General features: G+C 38.1%; 2 protein-coding genes and 1 long non-coding RNA gene across 14 annotated transcripts; 1 reads left to right on the top strand and 2 right to left on the bottom strand.

Moving 5' to 3' along the window:
• Positions 1 to 812: 812 nt before the first annotated feature.
• On the bottom strand, positions 813 to 5685 carry LOC104598013 (uncharacterized). Of its 12 annotated transcripts, none has more exons than XR_735284.3 (4): positions 5065 to 5685; positions 3475 to 3542; positions 1439 to 3240; positions 813 to 1189 (listed from the first exon to the last, which is right to left on the bottom strand). XR_735284.3 is itself a non-coding variant. In XM_088903224.1 (4 exons), exon 4 carries the CDS (start codon positions 3188 to 3190, stop codon positions 1574 to 1576), a length of 1617 nt encoding a protein of 538 aa, XP_088759350.1. In that variant the 5' UTR covers positions 3191 to 3240; positions 3475 to 3542; positions 5065 to 5348; positions 5428 to 5684; the 3' UTR covers positions 1239 to 1573. The 12 variants fall into 12 exon arrangements, 11 of the variants coding, with proteins under 11 accessions (XP_088759350.1, XP_010258174.1, XP_010258173.1 ...); XM_088903224.1 differs by lacking the exon at positions 813 to 1189 and having other exon boundaries at positions 1239 to 3240; positions 5065 to 5348; positions 5428 to 5684; XM_010259872.3 differs by lacking the exon at positions 813 to 1189 and having other exon boundaries at positions 1239 to 3211.
• A 2585-nt stretch (positions 5686 to 8270) lies between these two features.
• On the bottom strand, positions 8271 to 13393 carry LOC104598014 (lysine-tRNA ligase). Its single transcript, XM_010259876.3, has 6 exons — positions 13124 to 13393; positions 12570 to 12719; positions 11599 to 11857; positions 11298 to 11516; positions 11009 to 11151; positions 8271 to 8843 (listed from the first exon to the last, which is right to left on the bottom strand). The coding sequence occupies exons 1-6, from the start codon at positions 13391 to 13393 to the stop codon at positions 8544 to 8546; spliced, it is 1341 nt and encodes a 446-aa protein (XP_010258178.1). The 3' UTR covers positions 8271 to 8543.
• Positions 13394 to 13641: 248 nt separating this feature from the next.
• LOC148792062 (uncharacterized) lies at positions 13642 to 14382 on the top strand. The gene is made up of 2 exons (XR_016085534.1): positions 13642 to 13973; positions 14076 to 14382. It is a non-coding gene; the product is annotated as an uncharacterized LOC148792062 (long non-coding RNA).
• The last annotated feature ends 1143 nt before the right edge of the window (positions 14383 to 15525 follow it).

Raw genomic sequence — 15525 nt, 5'->3', positions numbered from 1 at the left:
CCGAGCTTTTCATGAGTTGCTCGAGCTCGACTCAGCTCGGTTTCAACTGAGGTCGAGCTCGAGCCCAATTCATTGGTTCGATTATGAAACGAGCCAAGCTCGAATATATATATATATATATATATAATATTATAATTATTATAAAATAAAAAATATTTTTACATATAATTTTTTATTTTTATAAAATATTTTTTTCTCAAAATCGAACTAGAGCCTTATAGAACAATCTCTAGCTGAGCTTGAACCTCGTATCATTCGGCTTGGCTCGGCTTGAATCCACCCTACAAGTGGGTTAAAATCTACTGTGGGTAGAGATGTGAAAATATTTTGTGGATAGCAGATCCAGAGTGCTATCAAGCGTGAGAATCCCGATTGGAGTTGAAGAATGACGACTGTAGCTGGAACCAACACTGGGTAATGGCCGTTTCTTACTGGAGTGGATGGAGCATTAACGTGTTTAGATTGTAACAGGTCCCTAGGAATGCAAGATTATTCAACCATTGAATCCTTTTTGCTACCGAGGCAATCACTGCGCTGCTCCAATGGCCGCAATGCATCAACCCTCCTCCCACGGTCCCACCCACCTAAGAGTCTAAAAACATTCACCGGTTTTGTTTTCTCCTCTCATCTCTGCGTCCCTAACCCTTATTCATTAGTCATTACCCTTGCTCCCAAATCCTAACCTTTTTGACTGCAAATGCTACATGTTTCGCCCTATCTTGTTTGTTTACACCTTTATAGTGCAGATGAATCGAGATGAAACCTGAAACAAAGTAAAGTGAAACAAAAAAAAAAAAAGCAATTAAAAGCCGTTGATAATGTTATTTTCATTTGCTCTCCCATGCATTTGTATCAGTATATAAATGAAGTAATAGTAAAGAAGTAAGCTGCCATGGTTTCCTCTTCCCACTCCGGTGTAGTAAAGTCTCCGGCACATATCTAGAGACGATGGTTGGGAGTCGGACTCATAGTAGCAGCTTCATAGATCATTAACAGCCGTTGATGAAGGCTTTCGATGGGTTGGTGGTGGATCAACTCTGAAACCACCCCACCCATTGGAGCCGGAATGCTAGAGACTAAATAGTATATTGAATAGAGAAACCAATGTAGAAAGTGGCTCACGGTCACGGGCAGTGGGAGATTTCCAGGTTGCTTTTTGATCCCTTCTCTAAACGAATTGTTTAGGCTTCTGCAAAATCAAGAGCATTCAAATGCACCAGAAGTAAGATAAAAACAAATTCACCCACTCAAAACTATTGGGATTTATTTTTGCATAATGTAATTACAGATGTAAGATTAGCCTCATTGATAAAACATGAGTTCAATCGATCACATTAATATAGAAAATTGAGAAAAAGAAGAAAAACCATACCAACAAACACAGATGTGATAATGTCAAATCACCAAATATAAAACCTCAGTTCTTTTCATTTCTCACCTCCACTGAACTCTCTTCATCTACACTTCAGTAACTTCACAAGCTTTCAGTTTTCATATAAACCTTTGTCTATGTCAGATTATTCTTTACAAAGCTAAATGTAAGGTGGAAGAAAAGAGAGGCGTTCCTTGGAATTCAACCAGTGGTTGTAGTATGAGGTTTTGTCTCTTGGAGGGAGATAACAGTTTCAAAAGCACCCACCAATGCCTTCACCTTGCTCTTCCTTTTCTCAACGAGCTTACTTGCAGTCTCCTCAATTACATTGTTAAACAAGCCCTGAACATCTTTCTTTTCCTGTGCATCTTGGTGCTTCAGAACAACCTTTTCGGATTCAGGTTTAGTACCATTTTGGTTACTATCAGATGTTTCTATCCTCCTAAAGCTTCTCCTCCCAGCATCAGCTTTACCATTTTGGTTTCCCTCCAATAGTCTTCCCTGCCTGAATCTGAGTTTCCTTGGGACATCATTCTCGGACTGAGGGCTAATCACCTTTCCACTCCTAAACTTTAGCTTTTGGTTCTTAATTTCAGCTTCATCATCTTCAGAGGCGGAATCCATTTCTTCACTAACTGTGGACTCTGTCTCCTCATTTTCTTCTTCCACCTGTGATGACAAAGATGGAGAGGATGAAGGGGAAAAAGGCATTGATGATGATGACAATGGTGATAATGATTTTGATAGTTCAGTAGTATGGTTTCCATTTTCTACTGGTGAGAAACTGCTGTTCTCACTTTGAGTAGTACTGTTTCCATTTTCATCTGGCTTGAAGCTGTTCTCAAGCTCTGGTTCAATGATAGACAATGTCTTTTCTCTGGTTTCTTCATCATTGGATGATTTGGGCTGAACTTTCTTAATCTTGTTCTGATTCTTTAAAGGAGAGGTTGCTTTCACGATCCTAAGCTTTCTTGTATTTAAACTGGCAACTCTGTTAAGAGAAGGCTTAGGGGACTGAGAAGCTGTTGAAGGTTCCAATACCTTCTTTGTGCCTATTTTTAAATTCCCTGCATTCTTCACTATCTTCTTGTCACCTGTACTCCTTGGACTTCCTGAAAGATTGATATGTGATGAAGATGGTTTTACTCCAGCAGGCTTTGGCTTCAAAGTAGTAGGTTTTGCAGGTAAGGCAGATGAAGCTTCTTTTGCAGATATATCTATTTTCTTGGCAGGTGATGAAATTGATTGTGCAGACACATTTACTTTTTTGGCAACTGATAAGGCTCCATTTGCAGGGACATGTTTTTTCTTGGCAGGTGATGAAGTACCATTTGCAGAGACATCCATTTTCTTGGAAGGTGATGAAGTACCATTTGCAGAGACACCCATTTTCTTGGCAGGTGATGAAGTTCCATTTGCAATAACATCCATTTTCTTGGAAGATAATGAAGCTCCATTTTCTTGCTTTATAGCTCCAGTTTGATTGGGTAACTTAACTTTCAGATCTGGTGAAGGTTTGAGCTTCACAGGTTTTTTCCTCTCTACTGGAGTAGAACAGTTTATCAGATCTTCATCTTCAGTTGGTGTTGAAGCAACTGTCTTCAGTGTAGGATGCTTCCCCTTTGATTCAAACGCAATTTTCTTTCCATATTTACAGAAATCATGGCAGGAACTGGTAGAAGCTCTGCGATAATGGGGGTCAATTTTTTCACTGCTGCCTGGTGTACTTGTTTTACCTGTTGAGTTTCTTCTCAAGCAACTACCTTGGGGATTTGTTCTATCGGGGGTCAATGGCATCTCAATCCTCTCCTCAGCCATTATAATCAAGACTCCAAAACTCTGGAATTAAAATAAATGAACTTACGATCCTACAATCAAAGTTGTAAATATATAAGATCGAGACAGAGGAGGTGTTTCAAAAACTCAGCCGACTTAAAACCTGCCTACTCAAAAAGTTTATTGAGCATTCAATCAAACTTTTTAAGCCTTGGTCTCCCTTTGCATCTTTTCCCCATGTATAAATGCTCAAGAGGGAAAATTGCAAATTAATAAAGGACTGAATGTGTTAAACTTTCCATAATAGATAAATCAACAAAACTTACCAACAAACTGATCTTATTATAAAATGAAAGAGATCAAAGAGCTCAGAAGTCTTCAAGAGACCTTCAACCTGGAAACAAAGAAAAGAAATGTTAGAAAGGACATGCTTCTTTTGAATTCCAAACATTCATGGGTCTCCCATGGATTTAAATAAAAAAAAAAAGAATTGTGCAAAGTCCTATGTTCTTGAAGTTTGAGACCAAACACTGAGCAATATCAATCCAAATGATCTGTTCAGTGGAAACCTTAATAATCTTAACAACATTGCACCTTTTTACAGATATAATGTTTTTTTTTTTCCTATTACAAGAGAAATGACTAGTATGAAATGGAACTGATATCATGACCAATAGAAAACACAACAGCTGGTAGTTTCTGCAGTCTAATTATAAATACCACAAGATCCAATGCTTCAAGGCTTCTACAATGATGAATAAAATCCTGTTCTCTAAATAAAAGTTGTTACAATAATAAAACACAAGCGTAAAACATTATCACACTTCTATATTTGCACTACAAATGAAATTAGAAAAGAAGCAACAAACAATAAATCAATCAATAAGAAAAGTAGAGAGTAGAAATACATCATACATAAACTTGCTACCTTGTTACCCATGAACAGACAAAAAGGAAAAAAAAAAGAAAATAAAAGCAGGATATATAAATAAATATGAGAATGTCTGTCAAAGTTGTATATATCTGCAGTTAGTTGTAGTGGAAAACAGAGGATGAAGTGGCCTAACTATGCTCTGCCTAAATTTTGCATGCAAAGTATGACAACAACTTCATATTGCTAAGCATTTTGTTAATCACTTGCAGAAGTGATCAACAGCGAAAAATAAAAAAATAAGGCAGAAAATGAGAAGATGATCGCTACACATGAGAATGCCTATCAAAGTCGAACATCTCTGCAGTCCATTGTAGTGTAAAACAGGGGATGAAGTATCCCTGTCAATTTATTGTCAAGGAAAGGAACTCTATCATGAACAATTATAGTTTGCCTAAATTTTGCATGCTAGGCATGATGGTAACTTCATATCGGCATTCGTCGTGTCAATCACTTGCAGAAGTATGATGGATTGAAAAATCCATTTTAGAATGATAATTAGAGAAGAGAACATATCAGTAAGCCTGTATTAGCAACATTTATTCATTTTATTATTTAGTTCCACGAATGGAAACTAAAATCAACAAACTCATACTATTATAATTTGCAGAAAATTCATCACCAGGACAAAAGGGAAAAGAAGAGAAATTAAATGCCTTAAAAAGCAAAAACGGTAGAATATTTACATCAGAGTAAATGAAATTGAGTGGGGAAAAGCCTATCGGATCATGCTTTTCTAGATCATATTAAAATTTGACGTTATCTTAATCAAACGAGAGAACTATCAACAAAGAAAAAAAAAAAAAAGAGAAATCATCATATGCAAGTAAATGAACCATTAGACTTGAAAAAAATAATGATGATGCGACTGCAATCACGTGAACCATGGACGGAAGAGAAAAATGAATAACGTTCAATAAAACGACTTCAATTATGTTGAATGAAATATGAAAAGCCGAGAAGATTTTGTTCCAACTCCAATTACCATAGAAGGAAGAACAATAAAACCGTATTTGATTCCATTGAAAACACTCCTTACGTGGTGAATCCAATCAACACTCAACAATGCTGAAAGAAAATAAAATCCACAAGATCGATTGTTTCTGCAATTGCCTTCTCACCAAAAATACCAGAGAAACGATGATGTTCCAGCTAAAAAGGGAGGATCCTCTTTATCTATCCAAATCTAAACAGGGACTTGAAACGATTGATAAAGATCCAATTTTTCTGCAGCTCCCATGCCCATAAACAAGAGCAAAAGCAACCCATCTGACACCCACAAAGGAGAAGCACCTTTCGGACGACGAATTTAATCGAGGAAGATGAATAAAACACGTCAAGACCATACCTTTCTGCAACTCTCAATAACTGGAAAGTGAAGAAAAAGCAAACGCCAAATACAAAAGGTGTCCTCGGGAAGAAGGCCTTCTTTTGCTTTAGAGATCGTGCAAGCAACAATGGCAGATTTCTGGGTTCCCTGGGCTTTTTCCTTCAAGGGCTATGAGATTGCGTGTTTGTTACAGGCATTATTTAACTAAAAATGGGAAACACATTCCATTACGATGTTTTAACTGTTAAGAGAGAGAGAGAGAGGAGGGGCCGGATTGATGATCTCAATGAGCCAATGCAGGTGGCAAAATAAAATGGAAAACGGATTCCACCAATAGAACCTTTACATCTGGAAACAACTACACGATCGTCCAATTCATTATCCTTTTACAGACACGTCAGACCACCCCATTCCACATCAACCCTACAAATATATATTTTGTTTTTGCCACGTGGCAAGTGCATTGAACCATCCTGTGTCGTGAGGATTGGAAAGTCGGAAACATCACCGCAAACGTTCGTTGTTTTGGTAGGACGTTTGCTTCCATGGCAGCTTGAGAATCTCAGATAATTTGTCGTTCAGCATTTTGATAGTTTAAATGTTTAATTGGAAGTTTGTTGCGTTATGTTGCTTGCCTTCTTAAACGTATGCAGTTGTTGCATCTCTCTTCAATGTTCTATCACTCCGTGTCTGTGGACTGTGGCATCTCTCCTCATCTCCTCTTCTGAGAAACCAATAAACAAGTAAACAAGCCTTCTAAATTCAAATATTTATTACTTTATTAATGCTTCTTCACGACCTCACCCATTCATTCATGTCCCAACTTCCAATTATTCTATCTTTTTTTTTCTTCTACTCGCATATAAAAATACAAAAATAGCAGACAATGAATTGGGTTCTCTGAGCAGTGACATTAGAATCCAATGTTTGGCAAGTTCTGTGATTTGTATGTGACAAAATGGATTGGTGGCGAAAAAATGACTTATATTAAATCAGAATTCTTGGATAGCTCTAATAGTATGTGAGATGCAGAACTGGGGTCTCTTCATAGTTTTTTTGCTTCAATGTTTGGCAAGTGGGTGGGTGGGGGAGCAATTTGCTTTTCCAGAGAGAGAGAGAGAGAGTGAGAGTTACAGTGAATAGCTTAGCCTCCTATAATGGAGAGAGTTATTTTTATTTCAATTTGGGTATAGCATATTCCTTTTCTTTCTGTGAAATACATCATGATGTTAATAGTATAATGCAGGTAATCTTGTTAATTAACTATATTTGTCCAAGATTAAGGATGGAGTTTGGGGTAATGATCAAAGAAATCTATTTCCTAATACGTACCATTAGAATAACTAGAAGAGAGAGTTTGGTGCTCTGAATATAACAGACCGTCTCTTGTCTTTGAAGCAAACTTCTCATGGTTTTTGGCATCCTGCTGCGCCCAAAGAACGGTACAAGATAAGTAGAAAGCGATTAAGATTTTGCACAATTGATTAATCAGACAAACAATCTTCAGATCCTCTATCTTTCCATCTCTCTCTCTAAGATTGAGATATGGTGGGTTCTTAATTCATTAATTAGATTAAAAGAGCTACAGCTAATCCTCTCTTAATCAAATGAGGGACCAGACCCAGAAGACAAGATTCTCTCTCTCCGACCAACTTAGGTAGAAGGATTAGTTAAGGAGGGTGACTCTCCAACCAAAAAAGTAAGCTCAGCTGATATCAATCCAATTCTTAATTCCAAATTCTTTCTTCATGTAATCATCATTCATGACCAAGGTTCTCCTTTTTTAATTTAAAATTTTGAATACACCAAAGTTCTTCCTTGACCAGATTCTAGAACAAACTTTTTATACACAGGGATGACCAGCTGCTTTTCCCATCTAGCTTTGTATGATTGTATTGGGTTTCTGCTATGGACCCCATGACAACGATAACTTGATCTTTTTCCTTGACAAATTTTCAACTATCTACAATGAAGAAGGTAAAGCACTGTCATCTTCTAATGCATTTAAGAACTTAAGACTCATGACTAACCCAAATTCTATAGTTGGACCGGATGGTTCAAGCATTGGCCCAGTGACCTTTCTGGGTCCTGGTTAAATGATGGCTTTCAGGTTTGAACGGGCCAACAACCCGGTTAACCAGCAAAACCATGACCCAGTGAGCATTCAGTTTATGTCCAGTTCAAGTCTTGCAGCATTTGAGTTGCTCTAATAACACTCTAACATAACACTTATTTACAACGGAAATCCAAGCTATTAACTTTTAGAGGGTGGAGATCATGCCCACCCATATAACGCCCTGGTAACCAGGGTGGTAACTCATGACAATCAAGTATGCTAGAAATTACAGTGGGTCCATAGATCTTATTTTCCAGTGCCTACCATCAAGTGTGAATCCACTAAAAGTTTTACTTTTACCCCTGCTTATTACATCAACCCCACAACAAGGAAAGGAAATCATTAGGGCACGTAAAAAGGGGTGTTTCACTACTTTTATTAGCTCCTCTCCATTATTGCGATTCATTGTCGTGGCATATTCTTTTGGTGAAGAGTAGGTAAGCTTTCAAGGACAAGGTTCTCTATGAAGAGAGTCTATGTTTTATACACCAACAAAATTTCAGAAACCAAGCTCCAGTTTCTGGGCTTCCTTTTCTACCTAAAAGGAAAAAAAAAAAACAGATAATTTCATATATGTAGGGATGTGGGTTTGGGTTTCCTTATCATCAACGTCTGAAAGTGAAATAAAGCCAAGCAACTGATGACCTCCTTGGTATGATGAATATGTAGCCTTAATTATTAAAGGTTGAAAATATCAAGAAATTTACATAATAGGTGGATAGGATGATTCATCACGCAACCAACATGCAAAAAACTCTGCTATTAACATTACAATGCTAACAAAATGCGTCCTCACTTGTCATTTTATGACTCCTCAGCACCTACCAAGATTTGATCTCTAGCTAACAAATTCAAAAGTATCCTAGAGATGTATACCCTACAATACATATGCTAGTACAACAAAACAGTGAAAAAGAAGGAAAGAAAATAGTATCACTTGATAAAGCTAGCTTTACATATACAAACTTCATGTAAAATGGGAAAAGACCTTACAAGGGGATTTACATGTAACTCTATGTCACCGTTTTCTGCCTGACACAGTTTTCTTCACAGCTCCAACTGAAACTAGAAACTCGTCAAGAGATGACAGGGTCCTCATGTCATCTGGAGGGAAGTAACTGGCTGCCTTACCCATAATGGATGTGAACAGAAGAGAAAGTGAAGGCCTTGTAACATAACGTTCACCCAATAGGTCATCCAGGAACCCAAAGGCTGCCAAGAAATCTGACCTGCTTGCACTTATTGGAGCAGCAAAGTGGGCTGGGATAATTCTCCTGAACCGCCAGTCTCGGGCAATCCTGTCAATCCAATCTCTAACCTGGAGATTTGAAGCATGTAGAAGGTCCGTGGGTAAAAATAATTGGAGACGTAAATACATGAATTTTTACTAATCTAAAAGTAGTGTCTACTGTATATGTCTCAAGGTTTAAAACTGGCCACATTAAATGGAAATTACAAATTGTTCAGTTCACTTGCTGCTAATTACATTTGATTTGTAACCAAGGCAAAAGTTGAAATCAAAGAAAATAATGGGAATAAAGATGACAAGAGAGGAGGCTGAGAACATAATGGAAATAAAAGAAAACTTCATTGGTTTAAAATTATGGAAAGGAAATGTTAGAGAAGTACACAAAAAAGGTTCTAACCCTCCCTTTTTATATATGGTAACAGATAAATGTGATTACATGTTATTGACTGGAGGTCCAACTCTGTTCACTGAGTAAACAACATACTTTCAAAATACAATTTCAGACTTAAAGCATTATTTAAGCATGGAGCATCCCAAGTGATTCAATTTTATGAAAATGAAATGACTACATACAGCTTATAGACAAAATAATGCACAGACATCCTGAATCAAACATGAAATATACATTTTCACCAAATATAGGGCAAAACTGTAGCTCTGGCTTAGCTACCAAACAAGTGTCTTTTAATGCAATTGTCATGGTAATTTCCATATTGAAGTTCCCATTCTAGTTAAGCAGAAATCTCCATCCATAGGGAAAACAGTTCTAAATACTCTATGGTGCTATACGGAAGACTGATTCAGGAATTGATGGTGATGCAGAACTAGAGAAAACAATTGGAAAAAATAATAAAAATCACACAAAAATAAGTTCTTGCATTCTTTGGAAATATTCCTGTATTGATGACTGAAGGCAATCAGATTATCAGAACATTTACTAATATTCCAGGGAGATAGCAATCAAATCAAAACATAAGTAGACAGAACTCTCTTCTCACCAAAAGAAACATCCTTCTAAGTTCAAATAGGAAAAATATCTTTACAACAATTTCAAACCCATAGAATGTTCCACAACCAAACAACTAATGGTGTTTATAGACTCCTCAAATCCAATGTTTTAAAACGTGGAGGCATGACGTGAGGCGTTCCACTACCTAGAGGCGTGAGGTTAGTACAGAACACAAGAGGCGTAAGCCTCCTGAACACAAGGAGGCGTAAGCCTCCTTAAGAGGAGGGGGGTTAGGAGGAGAATGAAGAGGAAGGGGGGATCTCATTTTTTCTTTATTTTTAATAAATGCATAACATTAGTTGAAAGGGGGGGGGTCTTGTTGAAGCGGAGGCGAGCGAGCGAAGCAAGGGCAGGGGTAGAACCACTTTCTTTCCCCTTATCTTTTCTTCCCTTCCCTTTCCTTTTCTCTTTTTTTCTTCCCTTTCTTTTTCTTTCCCTTCCCTTTCTTTTCCTTTCCTTTCCTTTCCTTTTTTTTCTTTTTTCTTTTTTTTTCTGTCTTTTTATATCAGATGTGCATGAGGCGTACACCTCTAGCACGCCTCATGAAAAAAGCGCAAGAGCGTATGCCTCAGAGGTGTCTACGCCTCTGGCATATGCCTCAGGGTGTTTTGGGAGCACCTTGTCTGGAACGTGCCTCCAGACATACGCCTCCCACGCCTTTTAAAACACTGCTCAAATCCAATCATGTTTCCCAAGGTGAAACTCCCCCAAAAGCAAAAAGCTATTATTATTTTATTTTCCCTCCTATATTTTCTTAACCAAAACCCACAAAACATTGGCCACCAGAACCATGTAGTAAAGTTAGAATTGGAGTGCACTCCTAAAAGTAACATTTAGCCCGCTATTGAAGCCATATCCTAACAAGTAGCTCCTTGAGGGATATTGTTAAGGGATTCAAGGTCCCCTTTGAGGCATTTAGGCATACCCTTGTTTTCTTTGTAGCAGTCTCAGTCTAAAAACAACAATTATTTCCAAATTTAAAGCTAATAACCAAAGGTATGTGCAGACTGCAGACATTGAAAATACTTTGACTGATTACAAATTTCTACCCAAAATCTGACAGAAATTTCATGTAGAACAGGAACCTAAGATCCTATGCAGCTAGCAAAAACAGTTTGTGTCATAAGGCATACCAAAGAGAAACTAGTTAGGCTGCTGCAAAGGGGAAAAAACATCTAAACAAATACATGCACTAGGACACCCTAGGCAGTCAATGTTTACATACCTTTTCAGGAACTTTACTGAAAACCAGTGTCTTGACAATGGGTGAAACAATCAGCTTCTGTGACATTTGAGCAAAGCTGGCAGTAGGTTCCAAAAGGTTTGATGGACCTAGAAACAAGATCTGGAGAACCATTCTCTCCCACCCTGTCCCATGAGTGAAAAGGAATAGATGAAAAAAAGTTTCTAGCTTCCCCCGAATTTTATACAGAACTTGAAAGACTAAGAAACATGTAAGTTCAACGTAGGATGAATCATGTATTGAAGTCGGTTAGCAAATAATGATGACTGACCTTTCTGACGGTTCATCTTGTTGTCGATAACTGGTTCCTCTGGAACTTCCTTTCCTTTGCTTAGAATCTTTACAGCTAGACCATTTTTTGCAGATGCTAACAAGGACTCTTTGCTAATACACTCTGGAGGTTGCCTTGGGACAAAAATTACAGCATCTGTCACAAGCAATGTTTTTGAACGCTTATGGAAAAATGCTACTTCCACATAGGGACCAATTCCTGAAACAAGCCATGCATAAGTTACAACAAGATCTCACAAAAAAAAGTTTGAGTTTGGGCCGGTGCATTTCATATTTATTACCAACTTCTGGTGAGCTAAGAACTTTTTGTTCGATTTCATCAGCCCACGGGGTGGACAAATCCTCATCCTTCAAGGTTTTGGCACGGAAGATTCCAAAGAACTCAAGTGGCAAATTGAGAGGCCAACTCCATTGCCTTGGTGCTACCCATATTTGTGCACGAGGGAACTTCCTAGAAAAAGGACCAACAAATATTTTGTGCTCATAAGCAAATGTTGGAAGGACAATGTATTCTACTGGAGCCCCCAATTCTTTCACAAGCTGACAATAAACAAAAGGGATCACTTCAGAACAGGGAAAAAAAGTTATGCTAAATAAATGATACAAAACATGTGGAAATGCGAAAGAATTAAAGATAATGACCATATGAGTTGATATTGTCATAACTCACAAAAATATCTCAGATGTGAACCTATGAACCTATACTTTGATCTTTATCTTCCATATTGTGCTCAGGCCCAACAAGGAGATTCTTCCATGTTGGAAAAAAAAAAGTAGTTCATTTGAAGGATTGACTTCTCCCTGGACCATTGCCAATACTTTCTCATATAACTGAAGGTGATTTACATGAGTTGTTAGGGTCATTTTGTCTTTATGCTTTCTTGCTTTCTCCTTCTTTGTCATTCCATTGTTCTTTTGTCCCCCCCCCCTTTCTCTGTCCTAGGAGATCTCTTGGGTGTATTAGATCCCTTGTCCAAATGAATGGTGGCTCCTGACACCTCTTGCGAAGGTTCCATGTAACATCCTAAGCAGAGGAAAGCCAGCTTATACACATCCTCCGTCATTGACTCCAATACTCCTCATGCTCAAATGGAGAACCATAATTATAAATTTAACTATATCCTTGGCATTGCATGTGTGTGGTGACACATGGTAGTATTTCTGCTTAGCTATCCAAATATTTCATCTTAAAGAAAATTTCTATACATTGACCACTGCATTTTTTGACTGAGAGAACTAGAAAATCAAAAACCTGAATGCACTCCTTGGTTGGAGCAATGGGTGCATGGATCCATAGTCCTCCAGATTTGAGTTTGATGACAGTCATTCGGATGTTTGTTGAAACGCTGCTGAAGCCTAAGGCCTGCTCCTGTTCGAATAGCCATATGCAATCTTTGACGGCCTGGAGAGGGCATGTATGTAAGTGCGATGTCACTGAGCACAAGACAATATCACAAAAATCTGATACTATTCTACCCAATAAAGACATATCTTCCTCAAAGAAACCAACATTAAATCAGTATCATTCAATTTTTAGTAACCAATTGTAGTTAAAAACGAAAAGTCTTGGGTACATTACTTGTCAAGCTACCACCACATCAGAGCGTTTCTTAGATTCCAAAACATATACATGAGAAATGCTCAACCATTCAAAATTTATCGAGACTCAAAATCAGCTAGGTAGGTATAGAGTTCATTCGTTCATCTCCCCAGAAATACTAAGATTCGTTTATCAAGCAGAATTCCAGAGGACAACACTGATAACCCAAGTTGGGAACATTAATCAGAAAGGATCTAAGGGCTTACCTCCGTCCTTATGGTGCGTCTATTGAGAAAAGGACCTAGTGGGAAAGGAAACCCTGTGAAATTCAAATAAAACCTTCCGCCATTACTGCTGGTGGTGGTAGCAGAAGCAACCACCAAACTGATGGGATCTCTTCTCTTGCTCCTGGGTTTCAACTGCAAAGATAAACCCTTCAAGGATGCACCAAGGAAGGTAGAATTTGGGTCTCTCTGGGAAAGTGAGTTATGCAAAACACTGGATTTTGGAAGAGAAACAGCAAAAGCTGCCACCATTTTTCAAAGTTTTGTTATCAGTAATAGTTCATCAGCCATTAAAGTAAAGATGAAAGAATCCAGCCTTTCTGCTAATGTCACCCATGTCCGAAGTCTCTAATTCCAGGCTATATTTGTGACACGTGGACTATATATTCTACAATCTCTGATCTATCTTAGATTTGCTATCTTTGACGAGCATCTAGATGGATGTAGCACTAATCTCTGGCCATTCAATGAGCATATTACGAAAGGTTGGCACAAGAAAATTCTAGACGCTCATTTCTCTTCGCACACAGAGTTATGCGAAGGAAAGGAGGCACCGCCTTCCGCCTTTTTAGAAAATGGTGACCACAAACGATTTGGAAAATCTATGATATGGAAAAAGTATCGGATGAGATGGACCAATCACCTTCGACTGTTTTGATGAATACAGGGTATCGCAGGTGACCGATTTCAACAACAATTAAAAAAGACGTTAACGTCTTTCCGTTCGTTCTTCTTCCTCGGATGAATCTCTCCCACAGTCGTCTCTTTTTCTCTCTAACTCAAAATTCACATCACCGGCGAGGACGGAACCTGCGGCGGCATCTAACCACCGGTAAATCTCTATCTCCTCTTTCTCTGTCTTTCTATCATTCTCTCTCTATATTCGATATCATATTTGATTTTCTTTATGCTCTCCGTGGACATCACCAACCAGCAAATACATTTCTAGGTTTGTTATCTCATTCGCTAGACACTGTTATTAGATCCCTCTTCTCTACATTTGTGTATATGTTGGAGTGGGAATGACGAGTCGTGTTCTCTTGCGGGTGGCTTGCGGGTCATATTGACAGACCAGAATAAGTGCTGGAGTGAGAACTTGCAGCAGGGATCTACACAACGAGGTATCGGTGGAATTAATGATAAATAAACTTGGAATACATGTATATTTATAGGTTGATTCTTGATTCTTAGGTTGTTTTTTGGCAGCTTAGAAATGAATTCCATTGCTCGTTTAATGTCAATTTCATACAGTTGTCAAACTTCAATTCATACTTTGTTAATGTGCAGTAAGTTTACAGAAATTCATTAGTGCCTCTACCATTCAGGATGAAACTTATCATGATCAAATACTGAATAATTTAAGTACCCATTTATTCAGCTAAAAATGTTTGAACCTCATATCAAAGGGTAAAGCTTCTTAAGAATGAATTAGCCATTGATCTTCAGGCCAAAAAATGTATTGTAAATTATTTTAGAGCAAATTTGTTCTCTTGAAGTTCGACCAGAAGAGGGGGCTCGAAGAAGTTGACCATAAGAGGAAACTCAAAGGAGAAGTTCGACCAGAAGAGGGAGCTCGAAGAAGTTGACCAGAAGAGGGAACTCGAAGGATAGAAGAATGGGTAACGGAAGATTAGAGATTAACGGATAGGTTAAAGTGTTAAATTTTAATTAACATATAAAAAAATATAATTACCGGTTACTTAAATAACTCAGGTAACTGCTGTATACGTGGCAGTAGCAGAGGTTTTAGATATGATAAGGTTTTCCATATTATAGTCGGACCCCCAAATTGCCATGTCATGTGGAGCTTAGCTCACCATTGACCGCAACGAGAACCCGAGGATAATCGGGTCTGGATCCTTGACGGCTACTAAGGATGCTGCACTAATCAGCAATCATGGTGTCCCACGTCAGCCTAATATGTGGGACCTCCTATTTAGACCTGTTCATGGGCCGGCCCGGGTTTGTATATGTATCAACAGAATACATTGAGGCCCGAGCCCGAGCCCGAGCCCAAGCCCGAGCCCGACTAGAAATTTGAAAACAGAATTTTTTTCTTTTTTTGTTCAATAAAAAGTGTTTTATTTATATTAAAAACCTTTAAAACTCAAAAATAATAAACATTTCACTATTACTTGAAAAAAATGAGAAGGACAAAGAAAAAATATTGTACATATATTTTTATTATTTAATATATAGTATCAAATCAGGCCCAGGCTCGGGCCGGGCTTGGCTTTTTTTGAGAAAGCCCGAGCCCAGCCCGAAAAAAATTGGGCCTAGTGCTTTCGGCCCAAGCCTGAGCCTCTGGGCCTAAAATTATGAACCCAGCACTACTTTATACAACGTAAATAAGGCTTTACCTTGGGTTTGGTTCGAGCTCAGAC

Source organism: Nelumbo nucifera, chromosome 4, assembly GCF_055504915.1.
Source record: "Nelumbo nucifera cultivar China Antique chromosome 4, China Antique-T2T, whole genome shotgun sequence".
In the NCBI taxonomy this organism is placed as follows: Eukaryota; Viridiplantae; Streptophyta; class Magnoliopsida; order Proteales; family Nelumbonaceae; genus Nelumbo; species Nelumbo nucifera.
This window is presented reverse-complemented; position numbering and strand designations above follow the sequence as displayed.

Bases quoted from the DNA above. Each gene is read 5' to 3' on its own strand.
- LOC104598014 (XM_010259876.3), bottom strand. From the start codon at position 13,393: ATGGTGGCAGCTTTTGCTGTTTCTCTTCCAAAATCCAGTGTTTTGCAT. The intron at 12,720-13,123 runs GTAAGCCCTTAG...TGCCCTCTCCAG, and splicing joins GACGCACCATAAGGACGGAG to GCCGTCAAAGATTGCATATG. The intron at 8,844-11,008 runs GTATGTAAACAT...TCAAATCTCCAG, and splicing joins TCAGTAAAGTTCCTGAAAAG to GTTAGAGATTGGATTGACAG.
- LOC104598013 (XM_010259872.3), bottom strand. From the start codon at position 3,190: ATGGCTGAGGAGAGGATTGAGATGCCATTGACCCCCGATAGAACAAAT.